General features: G+C 39.4%; 2 protein-coding genes, 2 non-coding genes and 3 pseudogenes across 4 annotated transcripts in view; 6 read left to right on the top strand and 1 right to left on the bottom strand.

The window, feature by feature from the left end:
• The window catches only part of LOC145468730 (uncharacterized), a 181,602-nt gene that overhangs the window by 37,162 nt on the left and 119,738 nt on the right, over positions 1-24,702 (top strand). Inside the window, exons 38-53 of the mRNA XM_081452434.1 lie at positions 130-271; positions 1,113-1,417; positions 2,324-2,462; positions 2,703-3,028; positions 4,261-4,402; positions 5,434-5,756; positions 6,168-6,309; positions 6,948-7,273; positions 9,481-9,622; positions 9,950-10,272; positions 10,918-11,062; positions 11,671-11,999; positions 12,858-12,999; positions 13,467-13,789; positions 14,350-14,491; positions 15,555-15,880. Coding sequence (XP_081308560.1) covers positions 130-271; positions 1,113-1,417; positions 2,324-2,462; positions 2,703-3,028; positions 4,261-4,402; positions 5,434-5,756; positions 6,168-6,309; positions 6,948-7,273; positions 9,481-9,622; positions 9,950-10,272; positions 10,918-11,062; positions 11,671-11,999; positions 12,858-12,999; positions 13,467-13,789; positions 14,350-14,491; positions 15,555-15,880 — 3,717 coding nt within the window. The remainder of the gene's footprint in view (positions 1-129; positions 272-1,112; positions 1,418-2,323; positions 2,463-2,702; positions 3,029-4,260; positions 4,403-5,433; positions 5,757-6,167; positions 6,310-6,947; positions 7,274-9,480; positions 9,623-9,949; positions 10,273-10,917; positions 11,063-11,670; positions 12,000-12,857; positions 13,000-13,466; positions 13,790-14,349; positions 14,492-15,554; positions 15,881-24,702) is intronic.
• Positions 2,156-2,228, bottom strand: Trnak-uuu (transfer RNA lysine (anticodon UUU)). Its single transcript has one exon. It is a non-coding gene; the product is annotated as a tRNA-Lys (tRNA).
• On the top strand, positions 5,071-5,156 carry Trnam-cau (transfer RNA methionine (anticodon CAU)). Its single transcript is given in 2 exon segments — positions 5,071-5,107; positions 5,121-5,156. It is a non-coding gene; the product is annotated as a tRNA-Met (tRNA).
• Positions 16,842-18,573, top strand: LOC145468122 (G-protein coupled receptor 83-like). Its single transcript, XM_081451806.1, has one exon. It carries the CDS (start codon positions 17,272-17,274, stop codon positions 18,394-18,396), a length of 1,125 nt encoding a protein of 374 aa, XP_081307932.1. The 5' UTR covers positions 16,842-17,271; the 3' UTR covers positions 18,397-18,573.
• On the top strand, positions 19,855-21,034 carry LOC145468598 (neuromedin-K receptor-like; annotated as a pseudogene).
• On the top strand, positions 22,140-23,317 carry LOC145468597 (QRFP-like peptide receptor; annotated as a pseudogene).
• The window catches only part of LOC145468595 (neuropeptide Y receptor type 1-like), a 1,254-nt pseudogene continuing 946 nt past the window's right edge, over positions 24,395-24,702 (top strand).

Genomic DNA, 24,702 nt, shown 5'->3' with positions numbered 1-24,702 from the left:
TTCGTGATGATTCTGATTGGTGATTCTTCATTGATCAAGCTGACTTGGTCGACGCAAACAACAGAGTAACATTCACCAAAGAAAATATACGAAATTTAAATAATGCATCTTTGCTGTTCTCTCTGTTAGTACTTCCAAGGAAACAGAGATCAAAACAGCGTTGTTCAACATCGACTGTTCCCTCGAATCAAAGCCCAGTACATTGAAATTCATCCTTGGGGCTGGTACAGACATATTTCCATGAGGGTGGAGTTCTATGGATGCGCTGAAGGTTTGTTTATCGATATCATTCTCACACTTTTGATTTGCATGAAATGGGGGGAATAATTCTCTTAATTTTTGGTTGTCAACGTAAAACTCTTGATTCTCAGGTGTGAACTTTGACACTTTGTAGATGAAAAAGCACTGCAGTGAAGCCTCCAAAAAGACTTTTTTTGTGCCGGGGATGAACAAGCCCTTTACAGGGCCCGGTTACATGTTGCAAATCAGCCAATCAATCAATCAATCAATCAATCAATCAATCAATCAATCAATCAATCAATCAATCATTAACAGTACAGTGGGCCGCAAGTTATGCAGTGGGTCATCTAAAACAAAGTAAAGTCAAGCTCACTGTGTAACTTGCGTCACAGCAGGGCTGAGCTTGTACTTTTGTACCACGTGACAGAGTCATACAAAGGTCTTATTTCGCGAAATAGTCCGAAATAACCCGTTACTTAAGAGTCTCGCCGACGGTGCTATCAACGATCGCCAGAGTATAAGTATTGAGAGTAAAACACGCGCGGGTCGGACTTGCGTGAAGGGACATTGAGAAGTGTATCAAAGAATGGTTTATTCGCCATTTCCACATTCCCCATAATACACCTTGTTTGCCCCCCCCCCCCCCCGAACCAAAAAAAAAAAAATGCATAACCTTTGTTTCTTATTTCTCCTGGGTATTACAGTCGTCCCAACAAAAACTGAAGACCATGCTTATGCAAAATTTTGGGGGGCAAACAAGGTGTATTATGGGCGATGTGAAAATGGCGAATAGCACTTGAACCTTCTTGTCGTCATTGCGGCGTGTTCTACCTCCATTCACCCTTAATACCTCCCATCTTACTTTTGTTTAGACCGCTGTGCTATGCCTCTCGGTTTGGAAGATAAGCGTATTACAGATGGCCATCTTACGGCCTCCACCTACTACAACCATCACCTTTCACCCTGGCATGGCCGACTGAACCACCGCTGGTCATGGAGCGTGCGGCTCAGAAGAGTAGGACAATGGTTTCAAGTGAACTTTGTAGAGTTGATGCGCATTAAAGGCGTGGCCACTCAGGGAAGGCAGGATGCAAATCAGTGGGTGAGAAGTTATACAGTCGCTTACAGCACAGGTGGGATGAATTTCGTGTCTTACAAGGAAGGTCGCACTACCAAGGTAAATATCACGTTTCTGCCATACCTGTAGTCACTGATAAGATAAAAGATCGAACAGAGCGAGATAAGTATAAAAATCAAGAAAATCTAACTGTACCTCTGAAACTTTAACCTCTCTTCTACAAAATCAAAATTGTTCTGTGTTCTTCGGGATTTTTCCGAGGGAAATCGATTTTATAAAAAAACAGACGTTTCAGAAGCGAAAAAGCTAGTTCGCCATTCTCTAGTTTCCAATTGACCATAATTCACTCTGTTGGCCACAAAATTTTGCATAAGCTATTATTTTTAAATGCTCTTTAGAGGTCTGCATATTCCTAAGAGCATTTCACAACAACAGTTCATACAAAATTTGGGGGGCAAACAGAGTGAATTATGGGCAATTGGAAAATAGAGAATACTTTATTACCTTTTAATTTTTCTCAATATTCCTGAAGAAGGGAAGTCAAACTTACCGAAACATCGAGGGTTAGGAGCAAGTAATAATACTTTCTTATCAGACCATTTAGCAAATTTTTGTAGTTATTTGAAGCAGGTTCAAAAACCACGTGCATGGGATATTTACTATCAAACTTGATATCTGGAACATTCACAGTTTTGACTGTTTCTGAAAAAAAAATGCCTCACCGGGGAAAGAAAAAGGAAAGAACCAAACTCCACTTTCATTTTAACTGATATGTAGGTTCGATTATTTTATTTTATTTTATTTTATTTTAACCGTTGCTTAAACAAAAAATGTTGTCGCCCGACATGGTTCTTGAACCCACGACCCTCAGATTAAAAGTCTGATGCTCTACCGACTGAGCTAACCGGGCTGCTCTCACTTCATCAAAAAATCTGAAGTCTTTATATTTTCACTACTCGCTCCTCAGCCGACTTCAAGCATGTTTGTTTATATTTTTTTCTTCAGGTTTTTAATGGAAACACCGACCGCCATTCCATTGTGTATCACCATTTTACCAGGCCATTCACGGCTATACATGTTCGTTTTTATCCGCGAAGCTGGTACAGCTGGATATCTATGAGGGCTGAGGTTTATGGTTGTTCAGGTATATTTGAAATGACAATAAATATATTTACTACACGTTAGTAATGGTTAAAAGACTGAGGGAGAGGGGAGGTACAATTCAGACTGTAATTATAAGAGTGACAGGAGGGAAAAGATAAGGTCGGTAAAAGCGATTAGCCTTCACGTTTCGAGTGTCAGCTCTTCGTTGGCGCCATTAAAAGATCATGTTCACTAACATGCCATGGACTAATCTGATTATTCACCATTGTGTATTACACAGCTGCTCCGTGTAACAAACCCCTGGGATTGCAAAACCGTCGCCTCCCGGACAGTCGAATTACCGCTTCATCCGAATGGAACCACTTTCACGCGGCCAGACTCGGGAGACTGGGCCAAGTGAAGCACGGTCGCTTCGTGGGGGCCTGGTGCGCAAGGCACAACAATCACTTGCAGTGGTTCAAGTGTGACTTTGGTCGACCAATGAAAATCACCAAAGTAGCCACCCAAGGCCGGCAGGATACCAACCAATGGGTGACGTCGTTCTATCTGTCGTCTAGCCAGGATAACGTTCATTGGGAGATGTACAAGTTCAGGAGTGCATACAAGGTGATGATGATAAATATGCTGTTTAAATACCTGTGCTTATATGGGAATGGGATGTTAATATTTAATCTCCGTAAAGTTTTGAATTTTGAAATATTTACCGTCTTCCTACACAGTTGACTTGTTCTTACACCGGATTCACAGAGTGTTATCTTGCTTTGAAAGGTGTAATCCTCTTCCGTGTTTTAAGTTTTTCATACCTTTGACGGTTAATTTATCGCAACGTTGATTCTGCCTGGCAGATTACAATATTTTCAAAACTAGATGCGTGACTCAAGTTGGAGCGGGTTTGGGTCTATCGGAAGTTGAACTTCGCTTTCCTATCAACCTTAGGTTCCTTAGGGAACTGCAATATAAAAGGACGTGGATTCTCCTCGGATATTTTGAAAAGAACCCCTAAGAGGTAGCAAGATCCAGTTTTGTAGGAGTGGCTTGAAATGTTTTCACCCCTAAGAGGTACCAATTCTAAAACAATACATTGACTGACACTGACTTTTCGCCTCAATTCCCTTAGAGGAACCTCAAAAGTTCCCACTGTGGACCTTTTGAAGCTGATCACCCTAAGAAATAGCAAAACCGCTTTTGAAAGTGAAGAATGATCATCGCAGTTAATTTTCCAATTTTAACTGCGATGATCATTCTTCACTTTCATCTACAACCGCAGTTCATATATGAATTATTTCATATAAACTTCACAAAACCGCTTTTCTAACCCTGAAAGATACGACGAACACCCGTCTTTTTTTATATAGGAGTCTCCCCTCGGCGTTAGGTCAAGATAGCTTTGCTAGACGTGTGTAAAGTAATTTGAATATTCAGCAAGAAGATTGACTTTCCTCTAGGCATTTCAATAACCATGCTAAATAGCCATAAATGACATATAATTTTTCACGTTGTTATTGTGCTGGTATGTAGACTCGTTGGTATACAGGTTACGTAATTATGCTAAGAAGTTAATATTTAAGGAGTTTGTCCGTTAGGAGTTGTCACTTGGACGGCACCTCCGCTTTTGATCAGTTCATTTTGGAAATTTTGTTTTAGTAAATTTCCGTGTTTTTGTTTACTACGTTTATTGTGTTAATAACTATCCTAGGGCAATTTATGTCTGATCAATAAACGAGATGCCCCCTCTTATATGACTGATGTGTTCTTACTTATGCTAAGTTAGAAATTATTTTGTTTTCGTTTCACTGCAGAGTGATTAGACAACAATTAGTTTTTCTTTACACTCACAGCTTTTCCAAGCCAATCGTGATCAAAACAGTATTATGAAAAACGCCATCAACCCACCGATTTTAGCAAGATATGTTAAACTTAACCCACGTGGCTGGTACAGACACATCTCTATGAGAGTCGAGTATTATGGATGCGTTGCCGGTAAGTTAACGTGTTTGGTTAGCTTCTCAATTTTAAAACTTAGCGCAAAGCTTATTACCCAAGCCCTAAAACAAAGTGGTTTGAGTTTTTAGAAGGACCCTAATTTTCGGGATATGAGAAGACATGGTACTTCTAGATATCAAAACGTTTTCAAACTAAAAATTACTTCTGTTATCTTTTTGTCGACGTCTGCAAGTTTTCCATTACTCTTCTTAGTTTCCGTCCGCAGTTTCTCTTGCGCCCTTACTTATGTTGATATTTGCGATGAAATTAAACGTTTACAAACTCACAAGGAATGTTCAAGTATTTATCAAACACTAGAGACAGTGTTTCAACGGGATTTCCAAACACCGAGAAGAGAGTTCAAAATACGGCGCGCAGCGGAGTATTTTGACGAAATTCGAGGTGTTTGAATAGCCGATGAAACACTGTCTCGAGTGTTGGATATTTCCTATCAATCGAAGCAAAAACTAAGGAGTAAACAGAGAAGTAAAATCGTTAAAATCTATGCTTATTAATACCGGGTATCCAAAACTCATTCACGGTTGTGATTTTCTTTGTTTTAGCTTGATGAATTATCAGTAATGGGTTTGAGAATGTTTCGTCCAGCTTAAATCAAATAGTGAACGAAATAAAAATTTGAAGTTATCCTTCATGCTTAAGCAGATGCCTCGTTAGCGCAGTAGGTAGCGCGTCAGTCTCATAATCCAACAAAGAAATCTAAAGGTCGTGAGTTCGATCCTCACACGGGGCACACAATTTTATTTTTGTCTTCCAAATCTGTAAAAAAGAAAACAACATAAGAAAACCAAACCTGATGTAACCAAAAAAGTGTTAAAATAGCCGGCTACTGTACTATTTTGGTATTAATTATAAATCGGACGTCGTTTCGTCGGCACGTTTCTTCTTTGCTTCAGTTCATCACTGTTTAGTCTCACGCATTTACTATAACTAAGTGTTATTTACCTGTGTTCATGAAAATTTAAGTTTTAAGAGCAATAATAATGTTCAAATCTTTACTTACAATGTAGATCGTTGCGATCTGCCACTTGGAATCCGAGACGGTCGCGTTACTCGCGCGATGTTCTCCGCCTCCTCAATGTACAACCACTTATATGGTCCCTGGAGCGCCAGGCTGCAGGCACAGAATCGAGGCTCCATGCGAGGCGGCTGGATTGCTAAGTACAATAACAGGCACCAGTTTCTTCAGGTTGACTTGGGAACTACCTCCAGGGTGAAGAGAATTGCCACTCAGGCACGTTATGATGCCAACCAATGGGTGAAGTCCTACACCGTGTCATACAGTAACAATGGAGTAAGGTTCTTTCCATACAGACACGGAAAGAGAGTTAAGGTAAGGTGTCTCCACTGTTTATTCTTCCGGTCATCGGAAGCACTTATCACTAGAAAAATAATGACTGATATTTTCCAAGGGATTTTAATTGCTTTCGATCGCGTAACAATAATAGTTGCGCGATGCAAAAACAAAAGTCTATGTGCTAGTGCAGTACAAGCAGTTGCGCGTCACTAACCGCATGCGCGTAGCGAGCGCGGTACGCGAGACACACGCAGTAGAGGTCGGTGTTTCCACACGCGTGGGTCGAGCACTTTTGTCTAAGGTTAGACGAAGAATCAAGTGTCCTCCGGCTTATTGGTCATGTGAAATTGGTCCACACTTGTATCTTAGATTATTGTTAAAAAGCAAGACGGTTTACTGGATAGTTAAAAGAATAATTTTACACGTTTTGCATTTTTTAATTTCCAGATATTCCAGGGTAATACCGAACGATACTTTGTGGTGGTGCACAGGCTCCGCCCAACCATCAAAGCCCGGTATATACGTGTTCATCCCAGGACCTGGTACGGGCATATCTCCTTGAGAATGGAGTTGTACGGCTGTAGACTGGGTAGGAGTCCCAAATGTATACATGTATATGCGGCGATAACACCAATTGTTAAAAACTTGCCTTATTTACGTAATGTAAAATTTGTAATCAGTTTACTTCAAGCGACGTCGGGCCTGAGAAAATTAAGGAATCAAGCAACAACAATTTAAGTCAGCGGTTTAGTTTCCTTTCGTTGTTTCTTTGTACTCAGAAGTTTTACATTAATGTCATCATTTTTGAAGATTTATTATGATTTTTTTTATTTGTAATTATCTTTTATTTCGTATAGAAACGATTCTGAAGCAATTTTGAGATAGAACTTACTCATATTTTCAATTTTCCTCACGGAACTCCGTTTAAGTTAATGAAACTATTGCTACGAAATGTTATTAGAACGCTTCAATTTCCAAGCATGATTGAATACTTATTTCGTCTTCAGCTTCAATACATTATTATGTAGAGAGGTAACGAGAATACAGAAAATCGTCATCTAGAGATCTCTGGATTCCAAATTCTCAGAGCTAACTTTAAAGCAAACGTGTGACAATAAGTTAGGAGATTTAATATTTTGATCTTGGAGTTGAAAATCGCTGAGCCCTTTTTGCACAGTCAGTGCACTTATCTCTAGCAACTTAGTTTTCACCTTCAAACGTCATCAGGTGTTCTTTGCAACCGACCAATGGGAATGCAGTCAGGTCGTATCAAGAACCAGAAAATAACAGCAGCATCCTCGTGGGATCGTTACCATGGCCCTTACCTGGCGCGGCTCAACCGAAGGCGTCGGGGGCGATACATCGGAGCTTGGTCAGCCAAGTACAACAATCACTTCCAGTGGCTCCAGTGTGACTTTGGAAGAGCAGCAAAGATTATTAAGATGTCAATACAGGGGCGACAAGATCTGAATCAGTGGGTCACGCAGTATTACGTGACCAGGAGTCTTGATGCAGTTCACTTCATGCATTATAAAGAACGGAATAACATTAAGGTATGTGAAACGTGTTCAGTGGCTATCTTCCATATTTATAAAAGATGTTTTTGAGAACGTATTTTGTTGAGTTTCCCTTTGCACGCCCGTTTTATATCATCATTTATCCACCCTGGTGCAGTGATCGCGCCACACTGAAGGGGTCGACTGGATTGAATTTTGACTAATCTTCGATTTGGAAACCCTTTGCCCAGAGACCATAAATGCTAGTTTACGTTTCTAGAACAAACTTCGATTTGGAAGGCGTTTTTGAAAATAAGTCTTGTTGGAGAAAACACGAAACTTCTTTATCGTTTACTTGTGAAGGAATGATTAAGGGCCCATTAACCGATTTATGCGCGCGCTCGCGCGCTTTGCTGAGGAGGTGAAATTTCACTTCCGGTTAATTACGTCAGCCTGAGCGCGGAAAATAAAAAAAATCAATAATTTGCAAATTCGCTTACATTTTAGATGTTTTTCTTTGTTTTTCACAAAATGCAAAGTAAAAAAAGTACAAGCAAAGACAAAATAAGAGAAAGACAGAAAAACAATAGCAATAGAAAGAGAAAAACAAACTCCGTGTGGCTTTGTTTGATTTTACCGAAGTGCACTGGTAGTGTAAATTGCGCACGCGCTGATGGGGTAACTTCCAATATATATCGGGCGCACTTCCGGTTTCTTTAAATGCCAAAGGAAATGCGGTTTTTCATTAAATCCAGCCTTTTTTTGGCTGATTTCGATTAAAGCCAACGTTGGAAACATAGCTATGCATTCCTTTTTCGAAATCATGCTTTTTTCAGAAAATTACGAATTTTTTAATATTTTGAAATTCTCTCAAAATTTGACCTTTTAGAAATGAAACAAAATCTATGCATAGCGTTATGAGGATTTCAATTAAAATATTAAATCAATGAAAAAAATCCCGATAAAGTAATTTGCCTGGGAGTCTTTGCGTTTTTTCAGTATTAGTCACATGACCATGGGCGTGACCTGATGAAGTCATCACTAGTGTTGCTGATCATGAAAAAGTTAAAACACATGAAATAACTCTGAACTAACTAAAAACGATGAGGTTGCATGAGAATAAATTTTCCTTACCAACGGCTTGAAAAGATCGGTTAATGGGCCCTTAAGGCCCAAATTCTGGGGATCTCGCGGGTTAAAAGGGTCGGGGGATGCTCGTTGAAAGTTCTGAAAAGAACTGTTGTTGGTGACTGACGTTTCGACAACCTGAGCGGAAGTCATCTTCAGAGTCAAGTGAATAGTGTTTGTCAGTCGATGATGTTATAAGTATGGCTCGTTGAACGTGATTGGTCAGTATAGCCATGATGGTATTGGCTGAAAGACTCGTGTAAAGTTTGTCATCAGTCACTGGTGGGTTTCGATCCGTCTATTGTTGGTCAAATAGGTCGGTTTTTGGTCCGTGTATTGTTAAGTCGATCTGTTAGAAGTCCGTTTGTCGGTTTCGTTTCCGTCATGGATAAGTCGTTTGTAAGGCGCCGGTAGTTGTTGACATCTTTTAAGAGGCGTTTGTTCTAGGTTAGTGTACCAGCTTTCCAGAGTCAGTCGTTGAAAATCGTTTGTACTGTAGGTTAAGCACTGAGCAGAGTCCCAGTCAATGTTGTGGTTTGTCAATTGATGATGTACAGCAATGTGATTGTTGGCATCACCATTTTTCCTGGCTCGTTTGTGTTCAGTCAGTCTTGTGTTAAGGTTTCTGCCAGTCTCACCAATGTAGGAAGCCTGGCAGTCGGAGCATTTGATCTTGTAAACTGCTCCCTGTCTGTTGTTAGGTTCGTCTCTGTCTTTCACGTTGGTCAGTAAGTATCGTAACGTGGTTGTAGGTTTGTGGGCTACACGAATGTTGTAGGGCTGTAGGATCCGTGAGATGGTCTCAGAAGTGCCCATAATGTAACGTATAGTCACTGTAGTAACAGGTGTAGGGTTCCTGTTCGTAACGTCAGCTTCAGTAGGTTACAACATCATCGACTGACAAACACTATTCACTTGACTCTGAAGATGACTTCCGCTCAGGTTGTCGAAACGTCAGTCACCAACAACAGTTCTTTTCAGAACTACACTCACCTAGACGATCACACTATACGAACTACTGATACTCCTGGGTTCAAACCATTTACTATTGAAGGAAAGGTCAACAATTTTTGACAGATACAAAAAGGAATAGATAGTTTTCTTTTTGTGCTGAATTTTCAAATTATCTGTTACAGTACTTCCCGGGAAACCGAGACCAAAACACCGTTGTCACGAATTCCTTTGTTCCTATACTGCGCTGCCGTTACATCCGGGTTCATCCCAGAGGATGGTACAAACACATCTCCATGAGGGTGGAATTCTATGGATGCCTCACAGGTGGGTATCAATCCATACCAGTTATCACGGGACAAGAAGGTATACGACATGAGGAGGTATAAGAATTGAGAAGTTATATATCAGGCAAGAAAGACCGTGTTTCACCGAATGTTGAAACACCGAGGAGAGAGTTGAAAATACGAAGCGCAGCGGAGTGTTTTTGACGAACTTCGAGGTGTTTCAAAATGTGGCCAACACAGTCAAACACTTTTTGCCTCCTTCTTCGTCAGTTTCAGCCCTTTTATCAAACTGTATGTAAGCGTTTACATCAGAACACAAAACTCACTCGGATAGAAGTCACGTTTTTGCTACGTCCGTTTTGTTTAGATCGTTGTGTTATGCCTCTTGGTATGGAAGACTATCGTATCCTCTCGGGTCATCTTCGGGCCTCGTCGTCGTACAACTACAACCACGGACCTGACCGAGCGCGTCTAAACATCTTTAACAGCCATGGACGAACAGGAGCTTGGGTAGCAAGGCATCGAAACACCCATCAATATCTGCAGATTGACTTAAGGCAACTGAGTATCATCAAAGGAATCGCTACTCAAGGAAGAAGAGAAGCTCATCAATGGGTGAAAAGTTATAGTCTATCATTCAGTCGCTTCGGCGTGCGGTTCAAAGCCTACCTGTCGTACGGAAGAGTTAAGGTAACGGCTTGTGTTGCTTCAAATTAACCTTTCTTATCTAGGGCGCCCCAGCGTTGTCCGAAGTGTCAGTCAGAAGTGTTATAGTGTCGTACCATGACGTCATACACTAATGTGCTCGGACAACGCTGTATAAAGTTATGGTTTAAATGTCGACCCACTGTTTTTCTACGGTATGCTCACGCGGACAACACATTGAATTGTACTATATTTCCTTCACATTTGGTAGAAGTCAAGTCTAATCGGATGAATCCAAACGGTTTTGCTCCTATCATAAACTTATAGGCCATTTCCGAGTTACCTTGTACCTTTGTTTCTAAACGAGTCTTCAAGCAAAACCTTTCATATGAAAATGAGTTTGATTTGCATGAAAATGAACCTGTAGGCGGAACACATTTTCATACGAATGTCTTCGCAAAAAGACTCGTTTTGACACAGATAGAGGCACAAGGTATTTCGGAAATGGCCTATTACAAGCACATCTGTGTATACACTCGCGCCATTTTCCTTTTCTTGCTCTTCTAATGAAGCTCTGTAAGTGACGACTATAGTTTTCGATTTATATATTATTAAGTGTCATGAGCTTATAGATACTCAGTGCATACATAATGTGATGTTGAAGTAATCGCCAGTATGATCTTTCCCCAGATCTTCCGAGGTAATTACGACATTTTTCACACGGTGGGTCACAAGATCATGCCAGCAATACGCGCGCAGTTTGTCCGAATTCATCCCCGGTCATGGCGTAGTTACATTGCTATGCGCGTGGAGCTTTATGGATGTCGCCTGCGGGGTAGGTCTTGATATGGCTTTTGTTGCACGGTATGAAATGTTTATATTGCAGGTTATCCAACATTGCACGCTGCCACGACTAAGGTTTCGTTTGTGCCTTAAAGACCTTTAAGAAAGATAATGATATATTGCCTGAAGACTGTTGGTGTCTGAACATTTTTAGAAACTTTCAGCTGTACACATTATTGTTACAACAGTAGCAGACACTAAACCAACCTCATTCCCGGGGAAGAGATAGGACCCTGTTAATAAGACCGACAAAAAATAGCTTCACCATTTAACGTTTCACTTAAAAGCAAGCTCCAAACCAACTGTTTCTATCGGCAGAGTTTACAACACTGTTATATGGAATGAAAATAACTCAAAAGCTTTGGCTAACCGTTATTTAAAGGCTATAGAGCGGAGTATATGGTTGGCTGACCGCATTTGAAAGCTTTTTTCTACGAATGCTACTGGACGGACTAAATAAAAAGGACTTTCTATGAAATAAAAAAAGAGGGTTAATAGTACCAGGGTCTTGAAAAAGTCTAGAGGCAAGAAAATTTAGGAACCTCCTGTAGATGGTACACAACCTTTTCCCAAAATAACCTTCAATCGATTTTGTTTCAGAACGGTTTTACGACAGTCCTGTTGGTATTCAAAATGGCCGTATCAAGAATTCTGCCATGACAGCCTCGTCTCAGTGGGATGCAAACCATGCGGCGTGGTTGGGTAGGCTTCACCGTCCACGCCGTGGCCGGTTGATGGGAGCCTGGTGTTCCCGCCATAACAACCATAACCAATGGCTGCAAATTTATTTGTGGACGTGGATGAAGGTCGTTGGAATTGCGACTCAGGGACGACAGGACGCTGACCAGTGGGTAACGGCGTACTATGTGTATTATAGTTCGGATGGAGTTAACTTTGCTAAAGTGAAGCACTGGTGGAATTACGTCAAGGTAAAGGTTTAGTTCATACGCTCACTGTTATTCAATGAAAACCATTTACCATGACTCTTTACGTAATATATCAAACACGAAAGACGGTGTTTGACCACATTTCCAAACACCGAGAGGAATGTTAAAAATACGACGCGTAGCGAAGTATTTTTGACGAACTTTGTTGGGGTGTTTGGTAATGTGGTGAAACACTGTGTTGAGTGTTTGATATATCTTCTCAATCGAAACCAAGACTAAGAAGAAAACGGAGAAATAAAATTGTAAAAATCTATGCTAATTAAGATCAGATATCCAAGCACTGTCACAGTCATGATTTCCTTTGTTTAAACTTGATGAATTATTACTGAGTTTGAGAAGGATCATATAATATGCCACACCCTACAAAACTACACGTGTATTGCGTCAATTTTTTTTCCGTAAACGTTTTGAATTTTCTCTGATAATAATGTATGTGTAAAAATAAATTTTCTTTCTGTAGTCCTTAAGGCCTTATGCGTCCCATGGCGCAACGAGAACAGATGATAATGAGCCCGTAAACTCAGTACTGTGAGAACGTTATAGCAACAAGAAATAGTTCATTTTGGACGACTAGAAAGAAGTGTGGAAACTATTGCCTACATCTCATGTTTCTACGCCTCTTTTTCATGTTATAGCAAATGTTGAGATCGATTTTGAAATATCCTGGAAATCACGTGTTCTTTTATTTAAAGAAGTCTTGATATTCCTCCATCACTAGAATTTCTTGTTTCGTTGTCTTTTCATGCCATCAAAATGAAGACCAGTATGTAGCTAACAGAAGTAGAATTGACTAAAATAGCAATAACATAACCTAAAATTTGTTGCTTTACTGCTTTACAGACATTCCAAGGCAACCGAGACCGAGTGTCTGTCCAAACGCATCCCTTCGATCCACCAGTCTATGGACGGTACATTCGAATTATACCTCGTGGCTGGAGGGCACATATTTCCATGAGATTGGAATTGTACGGAGGACCATGGAGTAAGTTGTACGAATCTGATTTTCCAGCCGAATCTAGATTAAATCCGAATGACTAAGACGTATAGACGAAGTCTAAATCACTTTAGTATAATCTACTAGCGTTCTATCACGAATGCCGTGCTCTGATTGGCTACACTACTCACTATATATTCTGCTGCACACAGTGAGTAGCCTAGCAGTGTACGCTCGTTAACAGACCGGCGGTCGCTTCTTTGCGTGTGTAGAGGATTAAGATAAACTTTTGAACGACTAGAAGATTCATATTAAAACAATTAGATTATTCGCTCTCGATTTCCATACGTGATATTTGACTTGGGCTGCGCCCTGATCATCAACTATCACGCGACAGAAATCTCGAGCTCATAATCTAATTGTTAAAAAGAGGAAGGAAACAATTAATGCTGAAAATTTTGGACACGGGAATGTTGACTAAATGATTAACAAGTAGCATACTTGACATGTTATAGATCGTTGTGATATGCCCCTCGGTGTGGAAGACGGCCGAGTTCCAGATCCACTCATGCGCGCGTCTTCGTTTTACAACTACTACTGTGGACCGTTCAACGCCAGGCTCAACAGGCGACGTTACGGCCGACAGGGAGGGGCCTGGTGTGCAAAGAGGCGAGACCGGCGTCAGTGGCTTCAGATTGATTTTGGCGCGCTTACAAAAGTTTGCCGTGTAGCGACTCAAGGAAGACAGAACTCCGCCCAGTGGGTCACTAGTTATTATATAACATACAGCAGAAACGGATACAAGTTTATTCCGTACAGGGAAGGCAGGCGTACCAAGGTAACATTTTTCACATGTAAAAGATTCAACACAACTGAACACCAAAAATTTCGATTAAAAAATATGTACATTGTAAGGTATAAATTCTTATTGAGAGGCACGGTGGTCTCAACTCCGAATCGAGTGGTACAGGCTCGAGCCCTGGCTGGGGCACTTTGTTGTGCTCTTGGGAAAGGCAATTTACTCTTACAGTGCCTCTCTCCACCCAGGTGTACAACTGGGTACCGGGGACTTTAATGCTGGAGTTACCCTGCGATGGACTAGCATCCCCCATCCGGGGGGTAGTAGAAATACTCGATTCTAATCACTTCGTGTTATTTAAACAGGAGATAAACGCCGGCTTGATGGGCCACTTGGTTCGTATGTAGACTTAACGATAATCTCTTAAAACACCAAACGTGTGGACTCTCACAATTACAGATCAAACGTTCTTTCAACACTATGTAGCGCGAAAACATCTAAATACTTGCTTGAAAGCCACTTGATTAAAAAGCAACGTTTTGCTTTAAAGTTCCTTACGAAGGTTTTTTATGTTGACTTCTTCATGGCTTCTTTCTTAGATATTCCAAGGCAATTATGATCAGTTCATCATCGTACGTCACAGACTAGCAAGGTGTATCACTGCACGCTACTTCAGAATCCGTCCTGTCACGTGGTACAGCTGGATCTCAATGAGAGTGGAATTTTACGGTTGTGTTGTTGGTAAGTGTTCAGTTGTCCTTATTGCATTAATTGGTCACGCAACGACTTACCGTCATAAAGGTAAGAAGGTGGAAGGAGAGATGGATCAAAATTAAAGGACGTTTATCAACAAGCTAGAAGTCTTTGCAGAAGTCACCTACCTCTTTAGAACCTGTTATTTCATTCGCTCCCTGTTTTACGCACCTCTATTGGTTCGTTGTTTCTGTTTTTTGCTCAATTATTTTCTAAGCCAATCCTGTTAAGCCTACTATTGTCATAAGGGTGAAATTTTGCGAAAGTTTGAAGGTGTTCAAAATTTAGATTGATTTATATGAAATGGGCAACAAAATTACCTACCACACAAATCATTGTAATTTCTCATAGATTACGACCTCTGTAAAATCTCACTTTTAGGGGCAATGAGCGAAAAAAGTGGGTTTTTTTTGCTACTTTTTTTAAAACCAAATTTATCATAGAACACTTTTGGAAGGCAACGATTGCCCACTTATCCATGAACAGTTTTGTTTGCTGGAATACAATTGAAATCTCAACGATCTGTCACGCGTGTCTTGATAATAGCTGTGTTCTCTTGAAAAACGCAGTTTACTTCATCGAGATGTGAAATTCTGATGAAGAAATAGTGTCGGATTGAAACATTGAAGGCCCAGTTCAGACGCCGAATTTTTCATGAGCCGAGCTTAATTCGAATTTGGACCGACCCAAATTATCAAAAGTACGCCTGTTGACTCAGACGTCAAACTTAATTCGACGAACGTAGTTTAGTTTGATCCAAAACACATCGAAATGTCAGTGGTTTTCAGGCAAAGTGTAAACTTCTTGTAAAATACTAATTTATGCCGTTAGGTTCGACACATGAAAAGTTCGACGTATGAATCAAAGCCGTTCCAAATTCCTGGTTAAGCTAGGCGGGAAGAACAGCTGAACCGTTCCAAATTCGAATAGCCGTTCTTAACTGATTCAGACGCCGAACTTTTCATGTACTTAATTTAACGTATTAGGTCCACTCATGAAAAGTTCGGCGTCTGAAGTGGACCTAACATTAGTTCACTTCACCTTTTTCAAGGACCACGCTGCAACAAGCCCTTAGGAATGCAAAATGGCCGCATCAAAGCAAACCAACTTAGTGCTTCGTCCAGCTGGGACAGAAACCATGCACCTAACAGAGGCAGGCTTCATCTGCACCGTGTCGGCGCGAAAATGGGGGCCTGGTGCGCGCGCCACAACAATCGTCTACAGTGGTATCAGGTGAACTTTGGACGCCCTAAAAGGGTGGTGAAGTTCGCTATTCAAGGACGACAGGACGCCCGTCAATGGGTGACTCAGTGTTATTTGTCGTACAGTCAAGATGGTATACATTATGCGGAATTTAAAGAAAACAGCAATCGAAAGGTAAGGGGGGTAAATTATTTTTTTCCACGTTGAAATGAAATACACAGTGCATAAATATCAGAATAATTACACAGTCAAGATATAAAGTAAACAACGTTTATGTAGCAGTGTTGTGCTAATTGGGGACAGTGTAAATAAATAAACAAACGTTGCAAATAGAACAGAAGCTATTAAGAATCCCAACTGGTAGGAGGCTGACCAGTTGGCTATTAACACAACACGGTCGCGGAGTTGAACTCGGGACTACCGAAAGCAAATCCAGATAGCGGTAGGGTGGAGAATTTGACTATAAAGGGACCTGCAGATTTCCAGTCCAGAGCCCTAAACCACTCGGCCACGCCTCCTCCACTTTAGGCTCTAATTGTTCAGGAGACCTCCAAGAGTTCAAGCTACAAATTTCAAAATGCAATATTGAACACCGCAGGAGAAAACAGCTCAAATGGTGTATTTTATGGTGCGTCAGGATTTCAGTCGCAAACTGAAAAGTTCGAACAGCATGCACAGTACACGTATTATGTTGTACTGCCAGCAATCAACACTCATACACACAAATTGATCCCGCAACTTCCACATCGCTTAAAACCAATTACCATAACTTTAAGGAGAAACAAAATTACTTCGTCTGTGTAATTAAAAAATATATCTTATTGCTTGATTTCCATTTAGTTCTGGCATCATTCGTAAACGTTTTGGAAAACTTAGACCGGGTTTCATAACCCCCATTTTTTCACAGCTTTTTTTTTCACGGTCTTACTTAAATCGCAAACTGCTGTATGAAAAGGCCGGCTTAATAAAGCTTCCTTGCTTTCAATTTAAAGCGTCTTTTCCCAATGATGTCAAGGAAATTGCTTGCTGGTAAAGTGTAAACATTAAAAAAAGGCAGTAATAATATAGCAGGACAGAAATTTAGTTTTATTGCTAGCAACCTGAAATTACTTTCTTTCTATGGGGTCCAGAAAATTACTCTATTGTAAAAGTTAGCCAGACGAAAATAATAACATGACCAACTAAATGCAATAAATGATATTGACTTTGCATAATTTCATATACGGTACACCTGATCAATTAAAAAACATGATGTTTTGAAAATTAATAGATTTTAGTTAAAATACTATCATTATGGTTGTTCGACGTGTCGATGTTTCGAACATTCATTTAAAATTAATGTCAAACTGAGGTGTTCGTCTATTCTTTGTGAATAAAATTAAAGAGCTTCGCATATTTTCGGCCGTGATGTGATCTTCCGGCAGCATTTCGCTCACCAGCCATTGTGTTTTGTAGTATGGAAACCTTATGACGCTGGCGGAATCTGACTCCATTATTTTGCGAATACATCGTTAAGCCGCTAACACCGACAGTACGGTTGAATTCGAAAACTAAATCAGCAGACGATGTTACTAACATCCAATACGACGAATTTAACTGCACAGGCACAAGGGAACTCGCTCTGCGTCACTGTTGATTCTCCTGCAGAGAAAATTTCCAGTGTTTGCGCGTACAGCCTCATTTTGCTGCTGAGTTTCTTCGGGAACGTCTTCATAATCATCATCTTCTTAAAACACCGAGAGTTACGCAAGACAGTCAACTATTTCATCGTGAACATGGCCGTGTCGGATTTGATATTCGCGCTAGTGGTATTCCCTTTTCAAATAACTGGATTGGTAGCTGCTTCATCGTACTGGCCCGTCAGGGGAATCTTGGGATCCATTTTTTGCAAGTTATTCCATTTTGCTAACCCTGTGTCCATCCAAGTTTCCGCTCAAAGCTTGGTGTGGATCGCGATCGATAGGTTTGTTGCTGTTGTTTTCCCAATAAGAATTGGCTTCATCTCAACCAAGATTCGCACCATGGCTATCGCATCCTCTTGGATTTTTGCAGGCCTGCTAAATTCTCCAAAGCTGATAATTTGGGGACTTGTTCAACATGGCGACTACGCGTTCTGCAGCGCCGTAAGATCAGTTTTCACTAACCATGAGTCTAACTCGGCATATTTCTGGCTTCAATTGACTTTCTTTCTGTTCTCTCCGGTATTCATAACAAGCGTTCTGTACACTGCGACAGCAATTGCCCTACATAGACAGAATAAAGCTCTAGCGGATAGCCCGCCCAATGTACAACGACTTTCCATGAAGAAACGAAGACGAGCCATACAAATGCTGGCTGTTATCGTAGCGTTGTTTTACATTTGTATTATTCCACAATCTTCGCTGTATTTCGCTCCCTATATACATTGGAGACCTTCTTGTGCTTTTATTAGACTGTTTTATTTTTGGGCGTTTTTCGCATATTGCTCGTCTACCGCTGTCAATCCAATAATTTGCCTGTCATTTGTTGAAAGTTATCGTCGTGGACTGAAAAACATTTTGTGTTCCTGCTGTGCAAAGTGGAATAGTATGATGGCGAAAAGTGGGCAAGTAACTTTAAAAGGAAGGGAAAATGTTCGCGGAGGAAACTGTCCACAAACTTTCAATGACGACATAGAAAACTACGAAGAAAGTTTGGATACTGCTTTGTAGAGATATTGGTGTCCCTAATACAGAGGAAATTGAACCTAAACTCGCTGGACCTTCATTACTCTATCTATATGAGTCGAATCTTATGAGATGAAAGTGGAACGTGGGGAATTATGGGAAGGTCTGTCTGTCTTTACCTATTCATGACCCATAATCCTTCACGCCTTCCCGTCTCATAAATTTGCCATATTTTATAATATTAACCAAAGGCTAAGAATGGGAAAGTGGTCATTAAATTCGTTTTTAAGGTTGTTTTCATTCTTTCACGCGCCTTACGCAGTTTACATTCGCCTTTCGGTAGCTTATTTCTGAAGATATCTACTTATTTATGCCAACGCAAAAGAAGAATATCTTCTATTATTTTTATGGCTCGCAACGTGAAATTACTTTTTCTCTGTGAAGACAAGGAATTTTAAATTACTTGTTTGCAAAACGAAAAAGTAAAACTTATAATATATGACTTGAAGCAATCGGAACAATCCTCTTCGAATTGAAGGTCCCGAGGCGGCCGAGCGAGCGACGAAGTCGCGAGAGGTCCAGCGGGTAATAAATAAGCAAGACAAAGGACTTTTCTGAAAGTCTAAGCCAATAAGAGCGCACACAGAATCCAGTCCACGCTATAATATAACGATAAAAGAATAAAAACGTGTGAAACCATCAAAATTGCATTCATTTTCAAATTCATTGTGACAAGAATGGGATAGCATAGTTGAAAATTGAAGCAGTAGATTTAACTAATGTCAACGACATCTAAAAACGACGATTTTAGATTTCCTCAGAAATCTACAAAACCGTGTTGTACATAGCGCAACATTTTAAAATGGTTATTGTTTTGTTTAGAATTTTCAGTCCAACCAACAGAATCTCCTTATTTAAAATGGTATTCCTTCGTGTTACTACAAATCCATGTCAAGTAGCCAGACCACTAAGTTGTTATAACGTTTTTATTGCTGTCACTTCCTCTCTATGCTCGCTGTGAAGTAAATATTCTGTTATTAAAAAGTAGGCAAATAATCATAATATACTGAACACAATCTCTATTAGTACCGGTTTCGTACAAAAATTAAAATAATTTATTTGGACTTGATGCTAGTTATTCCATCCGGTCATAAAACTTGTTGAAGAAGGAGAAAACTGACATGTAGATGAATTATATTGCAGGGATGTATTACAAAATAATGTGCACTTTCAATTACAGTATTAGCATTTTATCCAAAATTCATTGTTTTACACTGATGAAGTCCTTATTATCTGCTGCAAGACTAATGCTGTTTAGTCAGAGCTCATTGTTTTATTTCCTGTGAATTCAGGCTTGCCATAATTATCTATTGTAAAATTCTTGCACTTTTTTCAGGCTTATGACGGATGAAAGAAGGAAAATTAATAACGTTGGCTTTAAAAATATATCACTGCACTTGAATCATGTGACAGCTTGAAATAACGGGCATGGAAATTCTTTTTTCCGTGTTGATCAACTGCGACAAACATATCGTCAATCATAAAAGGGTGTGTATTTTAAGCCCTAGCATTGAGAATGTGGTTGATGTACAGCACTGCAACATGTCGTTGTGGAACAGTACAACGGTCCCACTTATTTCCAGCAAATCTGCACAGGACCAAATGAACTTCACGTGTTCCTTTGCTGATTCGTCTGCGGAGAGATTTTCCAAACTTTTTTCATTTTGCTTTATTTTACTGAGCAGTTTATTCGGAAACATCTTCATAATGATCATCGTCTACAAGAATCCAGATTTGCAAAAAAATAATCAACTATTTTATCGTGAACATGGCCTTGTCTGATTTAGTTTACCCGCTAATCCTCTTTCCTGTTAAAATAACTGAACTGGTGACCGACTCATTTCATTGGCGTGTCAGTGGAATCTTTGGATCAATTTGTTGCAAGTTGTTCTTTTTCGCCAGCCTGGTTTCTCTTCATGTGTCCACGCAAAGCTTGGTGTGGACAGCAATTGACAGATTTGTCGCCGTAGTTTTCCCAATGAAACTTGGACTTATTTCAAGTAAGATTCGAACGATAGCAATCGTTTCTACCTGGATTTGCGCAGGCTTTTTCAGTTTTCCAGTACTAATATCTTCGAAACTTGTTGTACGTGGCAATGACACAGTTTGCGCTGAGGTAAATTCAGAATCATATTTGGTGAACCAAAAGGCTAACTCGACATATATATGGTTTCAATTTACTTTCTTGATTGTCGGTCCCTTATTTTCAATAACCGTTTTGTACACTGGGATAGTAGTTACCTTAAAAAGGCAAAATATCAAAACCCTCACGGACAACGCAACAGATAATCAACGATAAGCTATGAAGAAACGAAGACAAGCTGTTAAAATGGCGGTTCTGATAGTAGTGTTGTTTTACCTCTGTGTAACTCCACACGTTTTGCTATATTTCATTCCGTACTGGAAACCTTCTTGTGCCCTCCAGAGAGTAGTACATTTTGTGGCGAGTTTCTGGTTTCACTTATCGTCCATTGTCAATCCAATAATTTGTCTGTCCTTTGTCGAAAGCTACCGTCGTGGATTGAGAAACATTGTATGTCCCTATGTTAAAAGAAGGAACAATATGATGACGAAAAGCGAGCTAGTAATTCTGAAGAAGATGAAAACTCTCCTGGATGAATAGTGGAGTCCTTCGCTATTCACGAACCATACTCCCTCATGTCTTCCCGTCTAGTAAATTTGTCATGTAATATTAACGGAAGGCTGAGAAATTGAAAGACGTTATTAAATTAATATTTAAGGTTGTTTACATTCTTAAACGCGCCTTACACAAGTTAAATTCGCCTTTCGATAGCTCATTTCTGAAGGTCATCCACGTATGCCAACACAAAACTAAGTTTTGTAATAATAATAATAATAATAATAATAATAACAATTATAACGAATATTTATACAAGATAACCCTTCAGTACATGAATAATGTTATCAAAGGGGTCCTGCTTAAAGGAAAATGTAAAATATAGAGATAAAAAGGTAAATATAACTCTGTAACAATATGCTAATACTGATAACTAATGCGAACTACACTACACCGGGAACAATACTCCCTGAACAATACCCTACGGCTAATCTGCCTAGTTTTCAAAGGTAAAGAATTAAAAATTAAAGCACCTAAAATTAAAATAAAAAATAAAAACTTTTCCAAGCAAATTCAAGATTCAAGATTCACTTTCGGAAGTACAACAGCGGCTCCACTGTTCCTCATTATGCTTGCTGTGAAGTAAGCCTCCTGTTAGTAAAGAACAGACAAATAATCATAATATACTGAATACGGTTTTTTATTTGTACAGGTTCGTACAAAAATTATAATAATTCATTTGGACCTGACTTTTGTTTGTCCATCCGGCCGTTAAGCTTTTCGAAGATGGAGAAAACATGCAGATGAATTCTGTTGGAGGGATATGTTTACAACATGATATGAACTTTCAATTACGATGTTGTCATTTTATGCAAACTAAGTCATTGTTTTACACTGATGAAGTCCTTATTACATTCTGTAAGCCTGCTGATGTTTAATCAAAGCTGATTGTTTTATTTTCTATGAATGAAAGAAGGAAAGTTAATAATGCTGGACTTTAATATATATATATCCTTGACTGACAGCTTAAAACAACGAGAATGGAAATTGTTTTTCCGTTTTAATCAGTTGCAAGGAAGCATATGCTCATATAAGGGTGTGTTTTTTAAGCACTAGCATCAATAGTGTGGTTGATGTACAGCACTACATCATGTCCTGGTGGAACAATACAACAGATCCACTAAATACCAGCAAATCTGCACAGGACCAAGTGAACTCCACGTGTCCCTTTGTTGATTCCACCGCAGAGAGATTTTCCAAACTCTGCGCGTACTGTTTTATTCTACCGGGCAGTTTATTTGGAAACATCTTCATAATCATCATCGTCTACAAGAATCGAGATTTACGAAAGTCAATTAACTACTTCATCGTGAACATGGCCTTGTCTGATTTAGTTTTTTCTCTGATTACGCTCCCAGTTAAAATAACTGAATTGGTGACCGACTCAAAGCATTGGTATGTCAGTGGAATCCTAGGAGCGATTTTGTGCAAGTTGTTCTTTTTCGCAGGCTATGTGTCTTTTCTTGTGTCAACGCAAAGCTTGGTGTGGATAGCAATTGATAAATTTGTCGCCGTAGTTTTTCCAATGAAACTTGGACTTATTTCAAGCAAGATTCGAACGATAGCCATCGTTTCTACCTGGATTTGTGCAGGCTTTGTCAATTTTCCACTGCTAATATCTTTGAAACTTGTTGCGTATGGCAATGACACAACTTGTACAGAGACAAATATGGAATCATTTCTCTTTAACAAGCAAGCTAACATGACATATATTTGGCTTCAGTTTTCTTTATTTATCATTGCTCCGTTAGTTGTAATAACCGTTATGTACACTGCGATAGCAATTACCTTAAAACTGCAGAAGAAAGTCCTCGTGGGCACCCCTTCCAAGGCAAAACGACATGTCAAGAAGAAACGAAGACAAGCCATTAAATTGGCAGTTGCTATCTTGGTTTTGTTTTACCTTTGTGTTATTCCAAACGCTTTGGTATATTTCAACCCATACCTGAGATCTTCTTGTGCCATTCAGAGAATACTATTTTTTGTGTCGAGTTTGTCGTATTACTTATCTTCCACCGTCAATCCAATAATTTGTCTGTCATTTGTTGAAAGTTATCGTCGTGGCCTGAGGAACATTTTATGTCCTTGTGCAAGCAGAAAGCAGTACGCCATGTGACCCCAAACTCCGGAGAATCAAATCTAATGAAGATAAAAACTCTACGTGGAGAAAGCTATCGACAGCCTTTCAGGATCACAAAAAAAAAAAAAAAAAAAATATATATATATATATATATATATATATATATATATAGATATAGATATATATAGATATAGATACATACATACACAACCAAACATTGGATATTGCTTTGTAGAGATATAGTTTAATTCCGTTCCGAAAAATGTAGATATAAATGCTAGAGCACCAAAGCAAACTTCGATGAGAAATGTCGAGGAAAATTTACCTGTACCGAGGAATAAACATCAAGTGTTTCATTTTTAACAACGCAATCACGTTTTAGTATAGGTTATTTCATCAGTAGTCACAAAGCTAGGACTTTATAACTATGAAAACAAGCCTTTTTTTTTTAAATTTACAACTAAATTCAATGGCATTGAAATTTCTCACATTGTTAAATTGCCAGTTTTGGTGTAGTATAATGCGTCCAAGTAGTTGTATATTCGTTAGTCTTGCATATAATGTAGAAAATTTCTTAACTAGTTATTAAAAAAGTAATGTTAAATTTGTATTCAAGTTCTTAAGCTTGAGAGAGCTTTATGTATTAATCATTTCAAAAGATCTTCTTTGATTGGTGCAATACATGTAGCTATTGAATTAACGATTTGCCTTTATTCTCTGTGTATTAATTCCTTGATGTTTGTAAACACGTCTTCAATAGTTTTATTACACATGCTCATAAAGCCAAATGAATAAAGCTATTTCGAATCAAGTTTAAATGACACAGCGAGCTCGACATGTCTATGGCGACTATCAAAACAGAAAGAAATTCCACTAGAAATCAGCTCTATTAGACCATCTTTGTTGCCTTTGAAATGATTTAATCCCTGATCTAGGTTAAAGGGGCCAAAGAGAACACTTGCCATATTCTACGCCCCGCCTAACAGCGGAAATTTGCGGCCCGCTATACAAACCATCATGACAGTTTCCTAATTTCAAAGCCATTGTTATCAACTGTACCAGATTACAAAAGGCTCTAAGGTTGTTTGCATTGACAATTGAACTTCCATCGGCCATGTCGTAACTATTGCTCAATGGCAGCAGGGAAACCTTTTTCTGTTGAGTTTTAATTGCGTTTCACTGCTCGGAATGCCAAATTACTTCCTCTCTATGAGGTCAAGGAAATGGTTTGTTTGTAATAGTAGGCAGAAGAGAAGACAATCTAAATGGTGATACTTTGTTTTGTAAACCAAATGAAGCCTTTCCGCGAATTCAATCTTTCTTTACCAGAAATGAATGGAAGAGCGAAAATTGATTTTCATTTGCTCTTCAATTAAATCTTTAACTGATGACTTCGCACGGGAAAAATTAAAATTCAATTTCCATTATATCAGTTATTACGAAACTAAGGATGCATTCGCTCGACCTTACAGCACGCTTCTGAAAGCAAAGCAGAGCATCATATGTCATTGAGAAAAACACAACCGTCACTTTTATTGGGAACGAAACTGCACTTGGTCAACAGAACTCAACA

The sequence above is a fragment of the Orbicella franksi genome, chromosome 14, assembly GCF_964199315.1.
Source record: "Orbicella franksi chromosome 14, jaOrbFran1.1, whole genome shotgun sequence".
Classification (NCBI taxonomy): Eukaryota; Metazoa; Cnidaria; class Anthozoa; order Scleractinia; family Merulinidae; genus Orbicella; species Orbicella franksi.
The sequence above is the reverse complement of the archived record's forward strand: the minus strand, read 5'-3'. Positions and strand labels throughout refer to the sequence as shown.

Bases quoted from the DNA above. Each gene is read 5' to 3' on its own strand.
- LOC145468122 (XM_081451806.1), top strand. From the start codon at position 17,272: ATGTTACTAACATCCAATACGACGAATTTAACTGCACAGGCACAAGGG.